This window comes from Canis lupus, chromosome 2 (assembly GCF_011100685.1).
Source record: "Canis lupus familiaris isolate Mischka breed German Shepherd chromosome 2, alternate assembly UU_Cfam_GSD_1.0, whole genome shotgun sequence".
Lineage (NCBI taxonomy): Eukaryota > Metazoa > Chordata > Mammalia > Carnivora > Canidae > Canis > Canis lupus.
In genome coordinates this window covers 82,884,760-82,908,040 of record NC_049223.1, presented here as the reverse complement: position 1 = coordinate 82,908,040, position 23,281 = coordinate 82,884,760, and the positions used below count along the sequence as shown (strand labels likewise).

The window sequence follows — 23,281 nt, the reverse complement described above, 5'->3', positions numbered from 1 at the left end:
CCCCCCCCCCCCCGCCCCGCCCCAGCCTCTCTGACTTCTTGCTGTTTTTTGAACACATCTAACACGTTCTTGACTCAGAGCTGACGTGTCTGTTTCCTCTGTCTGGAGGGCTTCCCTCCCCCAGATGTTCACATGGCTCATTTTCTTTAAGCCTCTGCTTCCCTATCCCCTTAACTGGGGAGTCCCTCCCTGACCACCTGTGCCTGCCGCTGTCTTCCTCTGGGGCGGGGTTGGGGGGTTGTTCTTCCGGGTATAGAGACTCAGAGGTAACTTCAGGTCTTTATTTCCTTCTTGAGGTGCTCCTGAATTCTTTCTTCTTTATTAAGTTTTTATTTTAACTCCAGAGTAGTTAACATACAGTATTATATTCTCTTCAGGTCTGCAGTGTAGTGATTCAGTAACTCTGTACATTCTTCTGCCCTTTGTGATGCGGGTACTGTTAATCCCCATCCCCTGTTTACCTCTTCTTCCCCTTCTGATAACCACTGGTTTGTTCTCTGTAGTTAAAGAGTCTGTTTCTTGGTTTGTCTTTTTCTCTTTTTTCCCCTTTGCTCATTTGATTTGTTTCTTAAATTCCACACTAGAGTGAGATCGTGTGGTATTTCTTTCCCTGACTTTGCTTATTAGCATTATGCTCTAGCTCCATTCATGTTGCTGCAAAAGGCAAGATTTCATTTTTTATGGCTGAATAATACTCGTGTGTGTGTGTCTGTGTGTGTGTGTGTGTGTGTGTGTGTGACATCTTCTTTATCCATTCAACTATCAATGGACACTTGGGCTGCTTCCATAGTTGGGCTGTTGTAAATAACGCTGCCGTAAACGAAGGGGTGTATCCCTACGTGTATCCCTCTGAGTGAGTGTTTTTGTATTGTTTTGGGTAAATACTCAATAGTGCGATTAGTGGATAGTAGGGTAGTTCTGTTTTTGATTTTTTTGAGGAACCTGCATGCTGTCTTCCACAGGGGCTACACCAGTTCACATTCCCACCAACAGTGCATGAAAGTTCCTTTTTCTCCACAGCTCCTGAGTTCTTAATAATTTGTTTAGACTTGGAAAATGTCCACCCTTCTTAGCGCTTTTCTAGCTTCAGTTTGGAATCATGAGGAATTAAAATTCACAAGACTCCTAATATCCAACATCACATGCTGGTCCCAAATCCAATTTTGTGTCCATATCCAACACAGGTTTTTTTTTTTTTTTTAATTTTTTTTTAACATTTTATTTATCTGAGAGAGAGAGAGAGTGTGCACATGCAAGAGAGTAAGCACTGGGAGGGAAGAGGGAGAGAGAGAAGCAGACTCCCTGCTGAGCAGGAAGCTTGATGTGGGACTCGATCCCAGAACCCCGGGGTCATGACCTGAACTGAAGGCAGGTGCTCACCCCACTGCCACCCAGGCGCCCCTCCAACACGGTTTAAGTACTACGATTTCTGTCAACAGAATTGTATTTATATGTGTGTGATTGATTACAGAAGAGATTCAAAGCTCCACGTGGGCACCCTCTGTTCATGTACGTATCCTCGTATCCTCACCGCACAGCATGTTGCCTGGTGTGTAGCAGGTGCTCTGTAGACATTTGTTGAGTGAATGAACATAATGGGATTCCTAGCCAATACGGCTTTATAAATGCGAAGGTAGAGCTTTTTATTGCTGGCCATATGCTCCTCTACGCATCTTGGGTGATAAGAGAAATCGCTTGAATACTAAGAATTGATCAGAAAGTGGCTTGTTTTTGCCCTCATGCCCATGCTTCTGTTTCCCTGTGCTTTCTAGGTCCCAAGGAAGAGGATGAGAAGCCTTCAGCCTCAGCAGTGGAGCAGACAGCCGTTCTTCAGGAGGCGGCTAGTCAGGATGTGCTTCCAGAACTAGTGGTCCCCCCCACCGCCTGTGAGCCCCACACAGAACCGGACGAGAAGCCAGAAGCCACGAACTGTGAGGTGAATGATTTGGAGGAAGAGGAGGAAGAGGAAGAGGATGAAGATGACGAGCTGGAGGAAGAGGGGGAGGAAGAAGCTGACATGCCAAATGAAAGTTCTGTAAAAGAGCCAGAAATACGATGTGATGAGAAGCCAGAAGATTTATTAGAAGAACCAAAACATGTTTCAAAAGAAACTCTTGTGAGCTCTCTAGAGCTTCCACCTGTTACCAGAACTCCCAGAGCTAAGGAAGAGGCCAACGGTGATATATTTGAGACGTTTCTGTTTCCGTGTCAGCATTGTGAAAGGAAGTTCACGACCAAACAGGGGCTGGAACGTCACATGCACATCCACATATCCACGGTCAATCATGCTTTCAAGTGCAAGTACTGCGGGAAAGCATTCGGCACACAGATCAACAGGAGGCGGCACGAGCGGCGCCACGAGGCGGGGCTGAAGCGGAAGCCCAGCCTCCCTCTACAGCCATCCGAGGACCCCGCTGATGGCAGAGGACCCGGAGACAGTGTTGCTGCGAAAGAGGACTCGCCGCCTTCCAGTCTCGGGCAAGACTCTCTGCTCCTGCATTCAGAGAAAGCTCCCCAGGAAAGCGTCGGTTCTTCTGTTGTGGAAGAGAATGGGGAAGTTAAAGAGCTTCATCCGTGCAAATACTGTAAGAAGGTTTTTGGAACACATACTAACATGAGGCGGCATCAGCGCAGAGTTCACGAGCGCCATCTGATTCCCAAGGGCGTGCGGCGGAAAGGGGGCCTCCTGGAGGAGCCACACCCCCCTGCCGAGCAGGCCCCACCTGCCCAGAGTGTCTACGTGCCTAGCACGGAGCCGGAGGAGGACGGGGAGGCAGATGACGTGTACATCATGGATATCTCCAGCAATATCTCTGAAAACTTAAAGTTCTATATTGATGGCAAAATTCAGACCAGCAGCAGCACGAGTAACTGTGATGTCATCGAGATGGAGTCCAGCTCGGCGGACTTGTATGGGATAAATTGTCTGCTTACTCCAGTAACGGTGGAGATCACCCAAAATGTAAAGACGGCACAGGCCTCCATAGCAGAGGATCTTCCTAAGGAGCCTTCTGGGGGCACCAACAGTGAGTCCAAGAAGCGAAGAACGGCAAGTCCTCCCGCACTACCGAAAATCAAAGCTGAGACAGAGCCTGACCCCTCGGTGCCCTCGTGTTCCTTACTGCCTCTCAGCATATCCACGTCAGAGGCGGTGTCTTTCCACAAGGAGAAAAATGTGTACTTGTCATCGAAGCTCAAACAGCTTCTTCAGACCCAGGACAAGCTAACTCCTCCTGGGGGCATTTCAGCCACTGAAATACCGAAGTTAGGGCCTGTTTGTGTGTCTGCTCCAGCATCGATGCTCCCCGTAACCTCGAGTAGGTTTAAGCGGCGGACCAGCTCTCCACCCAGTTCCCCACAACATAGTCCTGCCCTTCGAGACTTTGGAAAGCAAAGCGAAGGCAAAGCAGCATGGAGTGATGGAGTTCTAGGTTCCAAAAAGCCCAAATTAGAGAGTCATAGCAACTCACCTGTGTGGAGTTTATCTGGGAGAGAGGAGAGAGAAACTGTGAGCCCACCATGCTTCGACGAATATAAAGTATCTAAGGAGTGGGCAGCCAGTTCTGCTTTTAGCAATGTGTGCAACCAGCAGCCACTGGATTTATCCAGCGGTGTGAAACAGAAGGCTGAGGGTACGGGCAAGACTCCGGTCCAGTGGGAATCTGTATTAGATCTCAGTGTGCATAAGAAGCCTTGTGGCGACTCTGAAGGCAAGGAGTTCAAAGAAAACCATCTGGTGCAGCCAGCCTGCAGTGCTGTAAAGAAAAAGAAGCCAACCACCTGCATGCTGCAGAAGGTTCTTCTCAACGAATACAATGGCATTGATGTACCTGTAGAGAATACTGCAGATGTGACCCGGAGCCCGAGTCCTTGTCAATCCCTGGACCCCCAGCCAGACCCTGGCCTTGGCCCGGACTCGAGTTTATCTGCCCCTGTGGTTGAGTCCCCACCTGATGTCTCTCCTTCCTCGCCTGCCCTACAGGCCTCTTCCCTTTCTTCTGGGCAGCTGCCTCCTCTCTTGATCCCAACACACCCCTCTTCCCCCCCAGCCTGTCCTCCCGTGTTGACTGTTGCCACGCCACCGCCTCCACTCCTTCCCACCGTCCCTCTTCCGGCCCCCTCTTCTGAGGCGTCTCCCCATCCGTGTCCCTCTCCGCTCTCGAATGCCACCGTGCAGTCCCCGCTTCCCATTCTCTCCCCGACAGTGTCTCCGTCACCCTCTCCCATTCCTTCCGTGGAGCCGCTCACCTCTGCTGCTTCGCCGGGACCCCCAACCCTTTCCTCGTCGTCGTCTTCGTCTTCCTCGTCTTCCTTCTCCTCTTCGTCTTCCTCCTCTTCCCCCTCGCCGCCACCGCTCTCAGCTGTATCATCTGTTGTTTCCTCTGGGGATAATCTGGAAGCTTCTCTCCCCATGATTACTTTCAAGCAGGAGGAACTAGAGAATGATGATCTGAAACCCAGGGAAGAACCCCAGTCTGCAGTCGAACAGGAGATTGTTCAGGAAACATTCAACAAAAACTTTGTCTGCAATGTCTGTGAATCGCCTTTTCTTTCCATTAAAGATCTAACCAAACATTTATCTGTCCATGCTGAAGAATGGCCCTTCAAATGTGAATTTTGTGTGCAGCTTTTTAAGGCTAAAACTGACCTGTCAGAGCATCGCTTCTTGCTTCATGGAGTTGGGAATATCTTTGTGTGTTCGGTGTGTAAAAAGGAATTTGCATTTCTGTGCAATTTGCAGCAGCACCAGCGAGATCTCCACCCAGACAAGGTGTGCACCCACCATGAGTTTGAAAGTGACACGCTGAGGCCCCAGAACTTCACTGATCCCAGCAAGGCCCACAGAGAGCATATGCAGAGTTTGCCGGAAGATCCTTTAGAAGCATCAAAAGAAGAGGAGGAGCTTAATGATTCCTCTGAAGAGCTTTACACGACCATAAAAATAATGGCTTCTGGCATAAAGACGAAAGACCCAGATGTCCGGCTGGGCCTCAATCAGCATTACCCGAGCTTTAAGCCACCCCCATTTCAGTACCATCACCGAAACCCTATGGGCATCGGCGTGACGGCCACAAATTTCACTACCCACAATATTCCACAGACGTTCACCACTGCCATTCGCTGCACAAAGTGTGGGAAAGGTGTTGACAACATGCCAGAGTTACACAAACACATCTTGGCGTGTGCTTCTGCCAGTGACAAGAAGAGGTATACCCCCAAGAAAAACCCAGTCCCCTTAAAACAGACTGTACAGCCCAAAAACGGTGTGGTGGTTTTAGACAACTCGGGGAAGAACGCCTTCAGACGGATGGGACAGCCCAAAAGACTGAACTTCAGCGTCGAGCTCAGCAAAATGTCCTCGAACAAGCTCAAACTAAACGCATTGAAGAAAAAGAACCAGCTTGTCCAGAAAGCAATCCTTCAAAAGAACAAATCTGCGAAGCAGAAGGCCGACTTCAAAACCGCCTGTGAATCGTCCTCGCACATCTGCCCCTACTGTAACAGGGAGTTCACGTACATCGGGAGCCTGAATAAACACGCCGCCTTCAGCTGTCCCAAAAAGCCGCTCTCCCCGTCCAAAAAAAAAGTGTCGCCTTCATCCAAGAAAGGTGGACACGCGTCACCTGCCGGCAGTGACAAAAACGGCAGCGGCCACCGGCGCCGGACTGCAGACGCGGAGATTAAGATGCAGAGCGTGCAGGCTCCTCTGGGCAAGACCCGAGCGCGCAGCTCCGGCCCTGCGCCAGGCCCGCTGCCGTCCTCGTCCTTCAGGTCCAAGCAGAATGTCAAATTTGCAGCTTCGGTGAAGTCCAAGAAGCCCAGCTCCTCCTTGAGGAACTCGAGCCCTATCCGGATGGCCAGAATAACGCATGTCGATGGGAAGAAGCCCAAAGCTGTGGCCAAGAGTCACTCCGCTCAGCTCTCGAGCAAGACGTCCCGGAGCCTGCACGTGAGGGTACAGAAGAGCAAGGCCGTCTTGCAGAGCAAATCCGCTCTGGCCAGTAAGAAAAGAACAGACCGGTTCAATGTAAAATCTAGAGAACGGAGTGGGGGGCCGGTCACCCGAAGCCTCCAGCTGGCAGCCGCTGCCGACCCGGGTGACAGCAGGAGGGAGGACAGCGGTGGCAAGCAGGAGCTGAAGGACTTCAGGTAAGCCGAGGCTTCCAGGGCTACAGGAAGTCCGAGCTGACAAGCGCGGGGGGGAAGACGGTTGGAAGAAAACAATATTCTTGCCCAATGGCTGTTTTTTTCCTTTTTCCTGTAGAATTTTGACATAAGCGTTTAAAGGAAGTAGCTGTTGGTTCGGTTGGAGGCACGAAGAAGGGTCACTGCTTTGGCTGCCTCAGACCTGAATTCCCAGCTTTTGTGTCAGTCCTAGGACTCACCGAGTGGTACCGTTTCTTGAATAGGGCCGATTGCGAGTTGAATTTGAGACCATGAGAAGCTCTCAAAGGTACCCTCTTGTGAAAAGATGAAATCCTCTCACACTTCCTTCATATCTTGGGTAATTTCTCAGTGCCACTTGTATTATTTCCAGATCATAGATCATTGCTTTATGGTTAAGGTTGGATCACCGAGTTCGTTGAAACCACATCGCAATCTTGTTTAATACTTCTGTGACTGGAGTCACAGAGACTGTAGTTATAGTAATTGAGCATGCTTTTATTATTCATGCTTTCTTTTTGTGTGTTTTAATTTGAAAAAAGTTGCCTCATTGGTTAAAGCAAAAACACGACACCGTACTCCTTTTAAGATGCCTTATGTCCCCCACCCCCACCCCCAGCCCACTCCCGTCTCCAGACATAGGATAAAATAAACAGGCCAGATTCTGAAGAAAGACGAGGAGGGAGCGCTGAGAGCCTGGCAGTGGGACAGCGAGAGCCTGGCAGGCCCCCGGGGCAGGTGTGGCAGCCCAGGGCAGGTCAGCCCCCACGCGTCCGCGCCTTTGTTCCCCTAGTAATGGCGGAAGATGACTTCTTAGGTTGGAGGTTGATTTCAGTGTTTTATTCTGTGTCTTCCCTGTATTAAAAACTCTTCTCAGTGACACGTTAAAAACACAGGGCAATAGTTAAATTTGTCATATTGACTTTTCAGACTTTTTCAAGTCACTCAACCCGAGGTGATGTGCATTCTCGGAATTCCTATTTCCTGGAATAAAGCCTACAGGTGAAACCCACGTGAAATAGTCAACATGAGATAGAATTTCCACAAGATACTTTAAAATCTTGTCCTTTCAGAGTAATGAGCTGCTCAGCTCTAGGCGTTCTTGGCTATAACTTTGAGTGAAAACTCTGATGTTTCAGGCAAACCATTAGAATGAATTCTGGGAGAGTGAGTGCAGTTTGGAGAGGTCACGAGGACTCGGAGGTACGGTTATCACTGCACAGTTGATAAGGTGGAGTTCTTGGTGCTGGTGTGCCTTAAGTCCTGGCTAAAGAAAAATAAAGAGAAGGATCATTAGCCAAGGCTGATTGGAATGATTTACTGTAGGCATCAAGGGTCACGTTTTAAAAAAGCGACTTTCGTAAGTGAACTATAAATAATCCCAGTTACTATAATTCCGGTTCAGCATCTGGTCTTTGGCCATGGCATATGCATACATACCATCTTGGAGCTTAGCCCTGGTGAAAATACGCACCTGTATATCAGCTGTTCAAGCTGCCTACCTGTAGCAGTGTAACTGTTTGTACTCCATCTGTGTTTGCGAAGTTCCACAACAACAGGATATTCTTGAACCGACTCCTTTTCAAGGTTAAAGAACCGGAAAATGCCATCATTTTCACTGACTGTACTAAAAAACATCTCCCATGTGGTTAATGCTTTAGAATGTACTCTTTGCATCCCTTTTTGTCTGCAGTGTTACGTGAAAGAATCACTTATTTTGTACTGGATCCCATTTATACAGTTCAAGGCTGAGGTTATACAAAATTACTTATAAAGATAAACTCTCTGAATAACTATACATTTATGAAGTTCGTTCACTTAGCCTCTATACTCATCCAGTGCTTTTTGAAGAACCCTTAAAACTGCAAAGGACCAAAGTGCCTAATAAAATTGTGTCTCTCTTTTTTGCTCCAGTTAATCTTGATTATTTCATTTTATTTGATAGTTAACAGAGGGTTACATTGCTGGAATGGATTTGGCCTAAAAGGCAGCACTGAAGAGTCTGATAAGAAAACACTGCTGTGGTTTCTAACGGGTAGATGGTGGCAGCAGGGGTCACTGGAACTGTACTGTGGGTACATCTGAACGAAGGACGTCTGTCTGACGTCGGGGGGTGGGGGGGTGGAGGGAGAGTGGGGTGCTGCTTCCAGGTGACCATAAAATTTGGGAAGTAAAGAAACAAACAGGTTCCATAGGACATCATAGTTTAATTAGCCGGACACAAGAGTGGGGGCAGTTCTTCAGAGAGTTTGTTGTGGCCGTCGGTAGCACCTTGTGCATTTGTTCTAAGGCTGGGTGGGATTCCTGCTCTCCAGCCTCCGAAGGTGGGGCTGGTCATCACTGTCCAGTGCAGAGCTCTTAGAAAGCCCGCCTCATCCTCCTCCCGTGCCGGGTGTGTTACACTGGAAAGGAATTGTGTTAGATGTAGTCTTCGTCCCTTCTCGGTATATTTCTGCTTGTAAATTTTATTCAGGGATGATTTCATGGTGCATGTTTAGAAATACTTGCTTTGCATTTGTTTTCAGTGATTTTGCTTTACTTAGCCCTTTGCATATTCAAGGACTTGCACGAAACTGGCAGCACATCCCTTTTCCTGCGTGTTCCTTCGTAACAAACTGTGATTAAGAGCTAGTCCCCAGCGCTCAGACATTTTACATTGGAATGCCAGTTGAGGATTCCACAGTTTCTCAAGCCATGTGAATGAAGTCAGAGTTTCCCACTGAATGCTGAGGGCTCAGCAGACTTTGCCAGTTGGTCATTTCCTGGAGCACAAGACATGGTGCCAGTCAGGGTGTAAGAAAGGCATGTGTTCCACATCCTCCTCTTAGGACTGGGCAGCGGAGGACAGCAGGCATACCACCCGTCTTTAGCTTGTCCTGTGACAGCTCTCAATCCCCCGTGGACCCTGCCCTGTGTTGGGCTCACCTTGCACAGTTAGTGGCCAGAGCCCGCCTGCATGCTGTGGGACTGAAGTTAGTTTTGTTGCTGAGGGCTCATTGCCACCTGCTACAACAGGAAAGAGGTACATCCTCCGCCCCTGGCCATCTTTTTGGTCTTCGTAAATTCCAAGGTGTTCTTCCATTCTTTAATGCTTTTTTTAGAGCAGCTTAAGTAACTGTGTTCTCGTTAAACACTTAAAGATGGAGAAGCAGCATGAACTACCAGACCATGTTTTCCCCTTGGCCGTGAATGAATTGATTGAAAAAACGCTGCGATGCTGTTTTCACATACCTGTCTCTGCCACTCACCGCTCCAAAGAGACCTGCTCGTGGTCCCTCCCAGCCTCTCTCGAGTAGGCTACCCAAGTTCCTGTGCACCTTCAGAGTCATTCTGTCAGCTGTCCTAACGACATTTGTTGAACGGTCTTTGCACCGTTCAGTTACCACGGTCAGGTCATGTCAGGTGAGGTTATGTTGCCATTCATCTTTAGTTTCCTTATTTTCTAGGAGCTTCCTATAGAAAGCCCCCCAAAAGCAAACCTTTAATTGGCTAAATAAAGATACTGCATGTTCAACTTAGGATAAGCACTACAGCCAAAAGGATATGAGATCTCCCACGCTTGCAAGACCAGTTGAAGCTGACTCAAAAATCCTAACGCAGGACTGACGCAGGCTTCTCGTTGCCCTGGTTAGGCTCGGGTCTCTGCTGCTTTGCTGGGGCCCATCGCCACGGCACTGGGGGCTCAGATCTGAGCGCGGCTCCGGGTCTTCGCACGGCAGAAAAAGGAATGTTTGGAACTTAACCTTGCCAGAGCAAGTTCTGGTTTATGAGTAGTTCTCTGTAGATTTCAGGGATGACAGATTCTGATGCACTCATTCTAAAAACGTTTTGGTCGCACACCAGCTCTTGATGCCTTTCTTTTAAATGAGTTCTATACAGAGAGGCATTTAGCTTCTCTCAGCTTGTGTGTTCTTTTTGTTTTTGAAATATGTATCACAAGCAGATTGCCAGCATAATGGAGAGGGAACCAGATTGGATGTGGACTGTTTTTTAATGCTTCTTCCAGTGTCATGTTCATATATCCAAATGGACATTATCCTCTCAGATGATTATCTGGCACTAATTTAGAACTATTGTATTATTGGAGACTATGTAGCAATATATATCCGCACCCAGGATGCACCACAGGCCTCTATAGATGTATGTCTACACGTAAGTATAAATGAATTTACATGCCAGGTTTTACACTTCTGTCTCTTAAGAGAGAGCAACAAACCCACAAATTGGCCTCTTCCCGAGTGGCTGTGTCGTTTCTCTGTGCATTCTATGCCTTTCCCTTAATCGATGACTGAGTTGGTGGAAAATGGCTTGGTTTTATTCATGTTGGTTTTTTTTTTTGTTGTTGTTCTCAACTTTAAAAGTAATCTACCTCTGAAAATGTGTAGTTTGATGCTTGTTTGGTGAATTTGTGCCACTTTAACCCTTTCGCGACCATTCCCGTTTTGTTACATTTCTGTTATGGGGACTTTATGTTGAAATGTTGTACAAAGCATTTGTAGCAGTTTAAAAATAAAATATTTAAAATTATTTAAATTGTTTTGGACACTTCAATTGTATTATATGTGATTTACATTTTACATTTTTGTTGGAGTTGTTAATCTGGAGAGTGTTCTTGTATTGAAGTTTGCTGTTAGTTACTTTATTGTTTCTTCTTGGAGAGTGATATCAAAGACTATTCTAATGAAAACATTAAAATTTACAATTTGACATACAAAAGAGGTTGTCCGTTGATTTTAACCAATGTAGCCTTAGAGAGCGAGAGAGAGCGAGAGAGAGAGAGAGAGGGAGGGAGGGAGGGAGGGAGGGAGGGAGGGGTTCCTTACACAGACAGTACTGCCCTTTGCTGTTCTTCCCCTTCTGGCCTGAAAGAAATCTTTGGAGCTTGTCAGATGTATAAGAAGTGTTTTGATGCTGTTGCTAGCAAGCACTTAATAACTAGAGGGAATTCAAATGAGACTTTTTATATAATTGTAACCAATAAAAACGCTTTCTAAACCCTTGTGAAAGGACTGCTTTTGTCCACCCTGGGGAAGAGGAAGGGGACAGGCAGGAGCTGCCTGAGGCTGCGCGTGGTAGGAAGTGCGGCGTGTAGAGTCCACCCAGACGGCCCCCGTTCAGTTGCCCCTGTTTGGCACCCGCTGAATGTTTGCTAAACTGCTTCTATAGCCGAGAGGGTAGACGCGCAGTTGGGGCAGCTTGGGGCGGCGGTGCTGAGAAGTACCTTGTGAACTTTGCTAAGAGGGAAATAAAGAATTTCATGTTGGGGGCGGGGGAGGGGTTCATCTCAGCCTCCTCTATATTTCTTAACAGTTTACTCTAGCTTGGGGGTTTTTCTTTTTAAGAATCCCCACAAGAATGAAACAAGCTGTAACATTTGTATTGGGCTTCTATGGAATTGCTGTGTTTTGCTTTTGTTCTTTAAATTAAAAACGATTGAATATAAGCAGTTTTGTAAAGCCCACCACAGTAGCACTTGCTATTCTCGTACTTTGTTCCGATCTCTGCGTGTCACTGCATCCGCGGGGATGGTGGTGAAGCCGAAGGTGTGATCAGCCTCCCTTGGCCAGATGGTCCTGTCTCGGGCTTACAGCTCTCCAGCTCTCCGGTGTTACAGAAACTCAGGGGGGAGGAGGGAGGCGGGCGTGGAGGAGGTGAGGGCTCCATGCAGCTTCAGAATGACTTTCCGTATCCTTGGTTTTTATATCTTCTGCTCAATGGAGCGCCGGACTCCTCCAGTGCCCTGTTGACAAGCTGGGACTTGTGAGATGGAGCACTGACGGGGCTCTGGGAAGGAGAAGTGGGTTCCCGTCGTGGCCCGTGCACTCGCCGTTTGTCCATCCCTCCATGTGCCGGTGAACAGGCGTCTGACCTGTGCCCTCTCTGTCCCTGCCGTGGGTGGCTTTGCCCCGGGCAAGTTATTTTACTTTCTGGATCTTAGTTCCCAATCTGCCAAAGCAGCGAATGGACTAGATGGTCTCTTGAGTTTTTCCCTCCAGAAGGAGGCCTTTTTTACTGGGTTTGGATACTTAGCAGACTATCTCACTGAACTGAACGAGCAGGGCCGGGTCTCACCTGGGTACCTGGATGCTGTGCTGACAGCAGTGCCCGGGCGCGACGGGCACACGAACATTGACTCAATGGAAGGAAGAGTCCCAAGAAGTCTTGTGACTCCCATCCTGCCGGGAACAAGCTGCCCCTGGTCTGGTTGCTTTTACTCTTCACAGAGTCAAACATTTAAAAAATTCAAAAGGCTAGTAATCGAAGCCTTATGTTTCTGCTCTTTTGAAGCACCTCTCACTGTTTCTGATTACAAACCCCTCTCTGGCCTGGCTGTTTTAATTTGGTGGATTCAGGTGCTTTCTAAAGCAAGATGTTATACGGAATCACATGAGCTTACCGAGCACTTACCATATAGCAGGGCCGCATTCGGGTGCCTCGGTTATTACACCAGTGGACAAAAATCCCGGCCCTCGTGGAACTTAGTTTTGCTTGGTGGTCTTCCCTATTTATACTTCATACCGAAAATGCCACTTGGTCACAGTTCTCCACGGGCTAGGTGGTCAAGAAGATACCGCTGGCTTCGTATTTGTGGGTGGAGAGCTAGAGGACTGCAGTCTTTTTAATACATAGGTTAAAGTGACTCTACCAAAACGACAGCTTATTTACTGCATTTGATACTTAGGTGGATTTTAGTTTGCTATCAGACCTTGAGGTGGATTGACTTCTATCCATAAAAGAAGTATAAATGGCACTTGACCTTGAAAGTGGATTGCAGCGCAGGTGAGTGAAAGGCTGCCTTGGATACCAAGGCCACATTTAAAGACCCAGGGTGATGGTTAGAGGATGTGGTTTGCCACTTGTCATCCTTTTAGAGACCCAGTGGCCTGTGGCCTCTTCCCTACCTAGTGGCACCAGCCCTTGCTGCTCCCACTTTGGGATCTCCTCTTTCAGGGACTGTCCTAAAGCACTGCTGAGGGTGTGTTCCAGAGTGTAGAGAGTGATGGAGCCGTCCTGAGAGACTTGGGAGGTGGGAGGGCTGCGGGGGCACCCGGCAGTGACTGACACGCTGGTCGGGCGACAGGTGTGGCTGTCAAAAGACTAGCCACAGCCCTGCCCTCTTGGGCAGCCGGTTCTCAGACAACCCAGCGAGGTGCTAAGCTACCGGGTCCAGAGCCCTACAACCATCCTTTTAAATTAGACCGTGGGTGGGGCCTGGGTAATCTGTAGTTTAAAGCCCCAGGTGATTTCCATGCACATTGCAGACTTTCTGAAGTGAGGTGGGAGAAATGGTAACGAACGCGTTGTGCGCTCCCATCTGAGCTTACAGTCACTCCAGAATAGGTGCTGTCTGCCCCATTTTTCTGAAGGGGGTGGTGGACGGGTGTTGCCTGGGAGGTGGGGTGTAAGGGGCTGTTCTGAAGCCAGGCTTGAAGAAAGGCATGTGTACTTTATGGAAAGAAGAGGTGATAGGCCTCGAGGGGGGAGGAGGAGAGGCTGGCCGGGTTGTGCAGTTTCTTTCTCAGACCATATTGCCAGGTCACAGCCCCCGTTGGGTCCCTCCCTCCTGGCGCCTTGACCCTTTTCTGGGATTTTGCCTACAAGATGGCAGGACCTTTAAGTGAACACAGTGCTAGGAGATAAAAAATAACACAGTAGGAGCGAGGCCCAGATTTGGGGGGTGGGGGGTGGGTTGAGGCCTCATAAAACTTAAAATTCGTTTTAGACAGAATTGTCAAAAGATTGGATGGAACAAAGCATGAGGTTTGAGTGGATGGAACAAAGGGGAAAATGTAAAAAACTGCCCATTGACCCATCTGTTGGGGCTCCATGGCTCAGACTCCTGTTTGGGGACTGCCCGGGCACCCCCCTGCCTCCAGCCACAGGGTGCACCCCAGCTCTTCCTCCCACCTCCCGCCCCTGTGCTGCTCCCTCTCCAACTGGTCTTAGAAACGGCCCGATAAGCCTCGTGAGTCTGGCATAGCTCTCCAGTGCTTTCTGCGCGTGAGGGACGGTGCCAACGTGTTTCAGGCTTGCCTCTTGACAGTAACAACTTGAAGCTGGTATCGTGTGCAGGGAGGGGGAACAGACCTCAGGGGGAGTGATTTTGTCACAGAGGTCACACCGCTCTCAAGTAGCAACTTGGGGTTTGAACTGCCCCCAAGCTACGCCATCCTGTTGATTGTCTTTATAGTTTTATCTAAGTTTCTTGAAGCTTCATTTCCTCCGGGTATAGAACACAGGCCTTGGTACCTTCCCTGCATCTGCACAGGGCTCTCTGGCTTAGTGGGAGTCTCCTGCTGCAGCCAGGGCGCGCGTCGTCGGGAGCTGTGGCCGAAGTCCCGCGTCCGGCCTCACCCTGACGGTGGAATAGTGCCTCTCCCTGTCGCAGACCTTCCAGCTCTGACCGGCTTTGCAGGTCATTCTGCTTAATCAAGAAAAGTCTGCTTTAATAGGAACCAAGCTTGTTATAATCATACCCTTTGATTTTGAAAGTGGTTCTAAGGAAGGGGCCTGGGGGTCATCAGGAGTCAGATGTCACTTGGGGGCCTTCCCCTGGCGGTCATGAGCCCAGGAGGATGGTTGAGGCGGGCCTGGCTTCCCACCCCAGCACCATGCAGAACAAAGGGTTAAGTTTCTGCCCGTAGTTATTTTTGAAGGATAGGATTAGAGCCTGGGGGGTATGTGTCGGCTTTACTTACTTTCTGGATTAAGAATAAGAATTGCAGAAAACCGTCATGCCTCTGCATTAAATCACTAGCCACTGCAAAAATGGCATTCTGTTGTGAGCCACGAAGATGGTCTTGGAAATGCTTTTTTATAAGAGAAAACGTGCTGAACTGTTGGGATAATAGCATTTGTGCGAACTCCTGTCTTCTGCTTCACTTCTAACAGCTGGATTCCTTTTCAGCTGCCTTGTGTAGAAAGTGACCCAAAAACCAGATAGATGTTCCAGAAAACATCAAAGTATGTTACGGAAGACGTTAGTGCCTAAATGTGCCTTCCCGTGTCCCGCTAGTCACCCGCCGCAGGAAGCTAGACGAAGCACCCGCCTGATGAGGGGGCATTTCAGTGATGAGAGAAAGCTCTGGATGGATTTTAAAGTGTGGGCTTATGCCCTGAGTCAGGACACGTTCAAGCTAAGCATATTTCCGTGTCCACCCAAGGTTAGACGGGCACCTACGGTATGATCTGGAATCGTGCTTGGATAACTACCAAGTCTTAGCGTTAAATCTAAGTGCCAATTTTAAATACGAGTCATTTAAAAAAAAAAAAGACCAGGCATCCGTTGTTCAGGGAAGTTAATAACCAAAGGGGATTTGAGGCCTTAGGATACAGTTGTGGCAATTTTAATTTTTAATTCAAAAGTAAGAATTTCAGTGTAAAGTAATTGTGTTTGTTTTAGTATTTAATAATTGCCCAGAATAGACTATTTTAATACTCTTTGTTGGAATGGAGTTATTTGAGGCTCATATGGATTCGATTTTCCCCTGCAGTAACATTCTCCTCTCGCTTGCTTTTTATAATCACATCCAAACCTTGCCAGCCCAGCTCGAGTTTAGGAACATTTTCAGATGGCTTCTATTTCCAAGCTATTATTGGACTTGCGAATTTGGGCACATTCTCCTCTAGTGTTTCAGTGGGTCAGCCATTCAGAAAACCTTTTTAACGGCCGGTGTGGGTCACGGAGGCGTCGGGCTGCAGGTCTGATGGCCTCTGCCCCACGCGCTGGGCCCCGAGAGGGCCCTGGGGTGCAGCCGGCCGCCGCGGAGGAGCCAGCTGGGGGGTGCTCCCGGCCGAACTTGCGTGCCGCCCCGTCCTGAGTGCCTTGCAGGCTCACCCTGCCCTGCAGCTCTCACCACGTGGGGGAGTTAGCATCCTCGTGTACAGATACGTGGGCCCAGGGTGAGGGGCAGCGACACCTGGATCGTGTCCCGGAGCTGTAAGCGGAGACCGCAGGCCGGCCATGTGATGCCGCCGTCTCCACCACAGTGACACCACCCGCTTCACCGTGCCCTCCCCCTGGGTTTTACACAGCTGTGGTGTCTCCCGCGTGACCAGTGGTGATGTCATCGCCCCAAGGGGGGGTTGGTTGCAGGGGTTGGATAGCACAGTGGGAGTAAACATTGGCCTCGAGCCCTCCTGTGCAGGGTCCTTTTCGCCCTGGGTACCACTTACAGCCAAGGTGGGCCTGCCGCTGGCTGAGCCCGGGCCGCCTCGCCTGCAGGTGGCTGGGTCGAGGGACGTGGGGGTGTGTGTGCTCGGTATAGGGGTTCGGTGGTGAGTTCTCCCCACCCTGCTAAGGAAGCTCACGTCCTGGTAACCACCCCGGGGTGTGAGGGTGGGACGTGCATGATGATGATCCTCGTAGAACTTTTGGAAGAGGCTCCTGAAGAAAAACTGCTTGTGCTTTTATTTTTATTTATTTAAAGCTTGACTTATTTGCGAGCCGGCAGGGGGAGAGGGGCAGAGGGAAAGGGAGAGAGGGAATCTTAAGCAGGCTCCATGCTCAGCACAGAGCCCGATGTGGGGCTCCATCTCAGACTCGGAGGTCATGACCCTGAGATCATGACCTGAGCTGAAACCGAATTGGATGCTTAAGCGACTCTTTTTTTTTTTTTTTTTTTTAAGATTTATTTGTTTGGGGCACCTGGGAGGCTCAGTGATTGAATGCCTTTGGCTCAGGGTGTGACCCCGGGGTCCCAAGATCGAGTCCCACGTCGGGCTTCCTGCATGGAGCCTGCTTCTCCCTCTGCCTGGGTCTCTGCCTCTCTCTCTGTGTCTGTCAGGAATAAATAAATAGAATCTTTATTAAAATTTTCATTCATTTGAGAGAGAAAAAGTGAGCTGCTCGTGCTTTTAAAGGCCGTGGAAGAAGAGGATTCCTTCATGACAGCTGACAAACATCACGTTCTGTTAGTTTCCCAGAACAGACGGTTATTACCCTTGGTGAGATGAGACCTTGTGTCAGAATCTTAGAAACCCCCGAAGCCTTCCCGGGCAGGCCCCTTCCCTCCTGGGAGCCCCGCGTGGGCCATGTGCTTCAGCCCAGGGTGGCTGGCCAGGACCACGCAGGGAAGGGATTCAAGATTGAGAGCTTTCCGACGGCCTCTGGTCCTCTGTGAGGGACGCTGTGCTGTAGGCCAGCAGTGGCCTGGTCTTGAGGTTTCGCTGTGATTTTTTTTTTTTTTTTTTTAATAAAAGGTTTTATTCATTCAGAGGACACACAGAGGCAGAGGGAGGAGAAGCAGGCTCTCTGCAGGGAGCCTGATGTGGGACTCGACCCCAGGACCCCCCAGGACCCCCCAGGACCCCGGGATCACGCCCTGAGCTGGAGGCAGACGCGGCACCACTGAACCAGCCAGGTGCCCCTTCGCTGTGATTTCGTTACAGGCAGTGGGATGTTGGGAAAGGTGTTGATTGGCTCCGGACCTGGAGCTGCTGAGCAGCTGTCACCTCCAAGAAGCCTTCCCTGGCCATCTTCCCAATTAGAAATACTGTCCTTGGCTCTCTCCGTCTCTTTACTCTGCCCTCCTGTTTTTGGGGGTACTGAACTCCCGGGACGTTCTGTTACCGCTCTGTGTGTTTAGTAAACGTCTCCCTTCCTAAAGTGAACGGTCTGCCCGGAGGGAAGGACTTTTGTGTTGTTCACAGCTGCATTTCCAGCATCTGCGACCGTGCCTGGCATGCAGTAGCTGCTCAATAAATCCTCGTTGGCTGAATAAAATCTCTGAATCCTGGCTTTATTACTTACCTGCTCGTAAGACAAGAGCTGAGCATGTGGGGATCACAGACGCTGCCTGCCGTAGCACGGTGCTTCGTAAACAGTCGTGGCCACGTGGGTGTCCGTTTGAATCTCACTGAAGGTTGTGGCCGGTGCTCAGAGCCGTGCAGGAAATGTTGTGTGACGGCACAGGCCGTGGCGGCTGGAACATTGCTTGAGTGTGCCCTGCCTCTGCTCGGAGGTGGTGAGGAGCTGCTGGTCCTGCCTCCGACCCCAGGGACCTTGGCGGAGTCTGGGGCCGGCCGGAGCGGCTCCCTTTCCAGGTCAGGCACTGGCACGCGGCAGAAACGACCAGGAGCTTATATAGAGCAGGTCAGCCGTTTTCCAAATCAGAGGAAAGAGCTGCTTATGATTTTATCACCACACGGTGTTCTTGGTTTTGAATTTCAAACCCAAAACGGACATTTTTAGGGATCCCTGGGTGGCTCAGCGGTTTAGCGTCTGCCTTCAGCCCAGGGCGTGACCCCAGGGTCCCGGGATCGAGTCCTGCGTCGGGCTCCCTGCGTGGAGCCTGCTTCTCCCTCTGCCTGTGTCCCTGCCTCTCTCTCTCTCTGTGTCTCACGAATACATAAATAAAATCTTTTAAAAAAAAAAAAAGACAAGACCTTTTTAAAGGCCGGGTTCAGAAGACAACCTTCATTAGCTCCATAAAATCGTGGAGACCTAGGGCCCTAGCGAGGCCCAGGATGGAGCGCTTTGCCCCAGGTCACAGCGTGCGGCCCCGTCCCCATCAGGGTCCCTCCTCCTCCTCCCTGCAGGCCTGGGAGCCAAGGCCCTGCCCCTTCAGCCTCCAGTGGCCCGACATTGAAGAAGGGAGGGGACCGGACTTCCTCCGGCTGCGCGTGTGCAGCAGACGCGCCCGTGAGGCTGGGGGGGGCCAACACCCGTGGGGGGCCCAGGTCTGCTGCGTCTCAGGTGTCCTTGGGGACAGGCCTGCGGCTTGTGTCGGCCTGGTGTCAGCCCTGCGCTGGCGCCCCGTCCGTCCGCGCAGCTTTGTCGGGAGGGGCAGCAGGTCCCTGCTCGGTCAGACCTGCTCTCCCTTTGCGCGGGGATCCTCCCGGGCCTCCGTGGGCAGTGGGTTCCCATGTGTTCCGGGGGCCGTGCTGTGGGGGGCTGCTGAGGGCCCGGGGTCTGCCTCCGAGGCAGGAGGGGATGGCGGTGCTGGGGCTGGCCGGACAGCTGCTCTGAGAAACTCGTGGGGACACCACCTCCCCTTCCCTTCAGCCCCTGCTCCGCGGTGGAAGCGCTGCCTTCAGAGGTCTTCAGGCGGGCGGGGTCCCCGCCGTCCCGTCCCATCTGGTCCCGTCTGTCCTGCACTCCCCGCGCCCCCGATGTGCTTCTGTTCGTCACCTGCAGGCCTGCCGTGCGGACGAAGGGGTGCAGGCCTGACCCGGCCCGGGCGCTCCCCTGGCAGCGGAGCCGCTCGTGCGCAGCCTGGGGGTTCTGGCCCGAGTTGCTGGCCCGCTCACACAGGCCCTGGCCCTTGGCTCGGCGCTGCCAAGGGACGGGGCTGGATGGGGCTGGACGGGGCTGGAAGGGCCTGGACGGGGCTAGACGGGCCTGGACGGGGCTGGACGGGGCTGGTCGGGCCTGGACGGGGGTGGACGGGCCTGGACGGGGCTGGACGGGGCTGGAAGGGCCTGGACGGGGCTGGACGGGCCTGCACGGGGCTGGACGGGCCTGCACGGGGCTGGATGGGCCTGGACGGGGGTGGACGGGGCTGAACAGGGCTGGAAGGGCCTGGACAGGGCTGGAAGGGCCTGGACGGGGCTGGACGGGCCTGGACGGGCCTGGACGGGGGTGGACGGGCCTGGACGGGGCTGGACGGGGCTGGAAGGGCCTGGATGGGGTGGACGGGCCTGGACGGGGCTGGACGGGCCTGCACGGGGCTGGAAGGGCCTGGATGGGCCTGGACGGGGCTGAACAGGGCTGGAAGGGCCTGGACGGGGCTGGAAGGGCCTGGATGGGGCTGGACGGGCCTGGACGGGGCTGGAAGGGCCTGGAAGGGCCTGGACGGGGCTGGAAGGGCCTGGACGGGGCTGGACGGGCCTGGACGGGCCTGGATGGGGCTGGATGGGGCTGGACGGCCGGCCTGACGATTGGAGAACATTAGGCGCCACAGGCAGAGGGAGCGCGGGTCTCCTCCAGCTCCTGAAGCCCGAGGGCGTCGGGACGGACTCATGGGAGGAGGGTGCGGCCGGGGACCTGCGGTGGCCCTGGCCGGCGCCCGTCTGCGTCTGCGGCAGGACGTCTGTCCTCTCCGCCCGAAGCCTGCCCTGTGTCTGCATGGCTCCCCTCCCGGCTCACCTCTCCCCACTGGGTGCGGCCGGTGGAACCTGCGCAGCGGCTTTCCCGTTTCCGGGTCTAGCTCCAGAAGCTTCTCAGAACCGCTCTAATCAGTGCACGGTCTGTAGGTGTTTTATGCTCCTTTTTTGTTATTGTTGTTAGATTTTATTTGAGACAAAGTGCGCACGTGAGCAGGAGCAGGGGGGCAGGAGGGAGAGGGAGAAGCCACAGCCCCCGCCCGGCCAAGCAGAGATCCTGACCTGAGCCAAAACCCAGAGCCGGACGCCCTGGGACCGGCCGTTGGCGCATCTCCGTCAACCGCTGCCAGACGTTGTGCTTGGAGTTGGTGCCGTTGGCTGTGTGACTCCGTCCCGTCACCGGCACACGTGTCCTCTGGGACTGGGACGGTTACCCTGCAGCCCGCTAGTGCCAGCTGACAGCAGGTGTTTTACGGAGGCGACGTCCCGAGGTGTGTGGGGTGCGGTGCAGCGGGGCCGGGGGCCTTGGCCCCGCGTGTATGGCCCTGCTACCTCCCGGCTGAGGAGCCCTGTTGCTCAGGTGTTCCCAGGTGCATGAAGGGGCCCGAGTTAGGATCTCCCTCCCTGGCCCGTCCCCTTCGTGGGCCACCTGCGTCACTACCCACCTGGGCCGCGTCCTTAACGTTCCCGACCTACTAAACCATCAGCTCCGGGGCGGGGCTCGGAAATCCTTGGTTTATCAGCCACTCGGATGAGTCTCTGCCGGAGTTAGGAGTTCTCCTTTGGGTCCAAAAGAGAACGGGTGACGCGGCGTCATCCCAGCTCATCATTTAATTTGCTTCCGGTCTCTACCTGAAGTTTTCTGTCACTGCTTAGCCGTACCTCCAATGTGGCATCGCTCAGTTTTCAGAACGCTTGACCTACGTTCCCGTCAGCCCTGGCGACACCGCGTGACCAAGGCATAAGGACACGGACCCGCAAGCGTGGGCCGTCAGGGCTGTGGTGGGGTGAGGACTGGCCGTGTGGCCGCCGTTGCTGTCTGTAGCCCTCGGGGCCTCCGCGATCTCGGCCTCTCGCTGGCGTCGGCTCGGGGTGCGCGGCGGGTGGTGGCGGTGGCGGCGGTGGCGGTGGTCCCCCGCGGGCATGGCCTCGCCGCGTGTGGAGTAAGCGGGGGGGGGCAAAACGAAGTCTCCGGGGGTGAGAGGCAGCCGCTCCCCGAGCTGCGCCCGACTTGGGACCTCCCGGCTTCAAGCGTGAATTTGGGGGCAGCGAATTGTCAGGAACTGCGGAGTCTCGGGTAAGTGCGCGATCAGCAGAGGTCAGGTTGAGAGGAGAGGACGGGCCACCGGGTGACCCTTCCCTCCGGGCGGCAGCAAAGGCTGGGCCCGCGGGCGCAGCTCCAGGTTAGAGATGCACGGGGCGCGCTCCCCGCCGGCTCGTTGGCTCAGCGACACGGGTCACGTCCTGCGCCCCGTCCACGAGGCTGCCGGAGACGGGTGCAGCGTCCGGAACCTCGGGCGGGCGGCGCATGCAGCTCGCCGGGCCTTCCTTGACGTCTTTAAACACTTTGCTCAGTTTTTGGCTCTGAAAGGAGGGTCGCCCTCCCTGTCACCCTGTGATTCCGCCTCCTGACGTCGCCCCGAGGGCCCTCCCCCGTGGAACCTCCAAACCACCCGGCAGCGGAAGACGTCCTTGCAGCTTATTACCTTTGTTCAGAAGCCGCGACTCGCCTGGCCCTAGAGCCCACGCTGATCGGGGCTGTGCCAGCCCAGGCCGCCCCCGGTGACAGTGCCACGCTGATGGCAGCAGTGGGAGGAGGCCCGGGCCGCGTGGGGGGCGCATCTGCCGCGCTGCCAGCGGGCCCGGAACCGGCGCCGTACCGCCGGCAGCGAGTGAGATCGGCGGGTGGCCCGCTGTCCAGTGTCCCGGTGCCCACGCGTGGCCGCGCCGCCGGCCCTCCGACCCAGCCCGACACCTGCGGGGACAGCCCGCGGCCACCCCGTGGCGGCCGTACTGGTCCCCGGGCCTGTTGACGGCGCTTGGACCTGTTACTGACGCCCGTGCCTCCGTCGTATCCGGGCCGCCCCCCGAGCTGGAGCTGCTGGTGCGGACCCGGTCGGGTGAGAAAGGCTCCTGGCCGTTTGCCTAAACCCCCTCGGATCCGGTTAAGGGGCACGTGCCGCCCGGAAGGCTTTGTGCTCAGGTTGCTTTATGAGGCACGTGGGCTCCTGGAAGCCGCAGCCGGTGCGTGAGGGGCGTGCGCCAGCCGGGGCCGTCGCTGCGGCCTCGGGGCTTCGTCCCGTCCTGCCCTTACCTGTCCGGTCGGGCGGACGTAGGGCGCGGGGGGCGGGCACTGCTGAGGGTGTAGCAGCGCCCCACACTCACGTTCTGGGGCGGGGAGGGCGGGGGGACAGACCGTGAACAAGCAGGGGCTACACCGAGTGTCAGCTGCTGAGTGCTGTGGAGACGCGTGAAACAGGGAAGGGGGGAAAGAGATCTGAAGTCCATGGGGCGCTGCTATTTAAAACGAGGGAGCCCGAGAAAGCCTGGCCGAAAAGGGGAACATGTAAACAAAGACTTGGAAGTGGGGAAGGAAGCAAGCCCTGGGGACCCAGGGTGGAAAGCGCTTGGCAGAAGGAATAACAAGTGCAAAGGTCCTGAGGCAGAAGTATCCCCGGCTCGCCCAGGGAACCCTGGGGAAGCCGGCTTGGCTGGAGGGGGACGTGGGGGGTGAGGTCAGGGAGGGGACCAGGGGCGGCTACCGCCATCGTAAGGACTCCCCTGGTACTCCGAGCGCGTGGAAGCCCGAGGGCCGCGAGGGGAGGAGTAGCGTGGGGGGACGGGCCTTCTGAGAGACTGACTCTTGCTCATCTGTTCACGATCAGCTGGAAGGAGCCACGAGTAGAAATACTAGGAAGGGAACGCAGTGACCGGGGGAGCGATGGAGGCTGGAGGCTGGACGGGAGTGTGGCAGCGGGGGACGCGCAGCAGCGGAATCCTGGGCCTGTGTTGAAAGCAGAGCCGCAAGGTTTGCTGAGGATTGGGTGGGGACTGGAGCAGACAGTTAAGG

At 53.3% G+C, this 23,281-nt stretch overlaps 1 protein-coding gene across 13 annotated transcripts in view; it reads left to right on the top strand.

Moving 5' to 3' along the window:
- The window catches only part of PRDM2 (PR/SET domain 2), a 119,704-nt gene that overhangs the window by 81,045 nt on the left and 15,378 nt on the right, over positions 1 to 23,281 (top strand). For 5 of the 13 annotated variants that reach the window (XR_005356169.1, XM_038531951.1, XM_038531947.1 and 2 more), the window contains 2 exons: positions 1,773 to 6,150; positions 23,097 to 23,239. The exons of 1 other annotated variant lie outside the window; for it this stretch is intronic. Coding sequence is in view for 7 of the 12 variants with exons in the window: in XM_038531951.1 (XP_038387879.1) it covers positions 1,773 to 6,150; positions 23,097 to 23,239 (4,521 nt within the window). In the remaining 5 variants the exon portion in view is untranslated. Of the gene's footprint in view, positions 1 to 1,772; positions 6,151 to 6,265; positions 10,877 to 12,847; positions 15,465 to 23,096; positions 23,240 to 23,281 lie in introns of those variants that run through there. 7 more of the 13 variants (XM_038531949.1, XM_038531948.1, XR_005356173.1 and 4 more) reach the window with 6 other exon arrangements.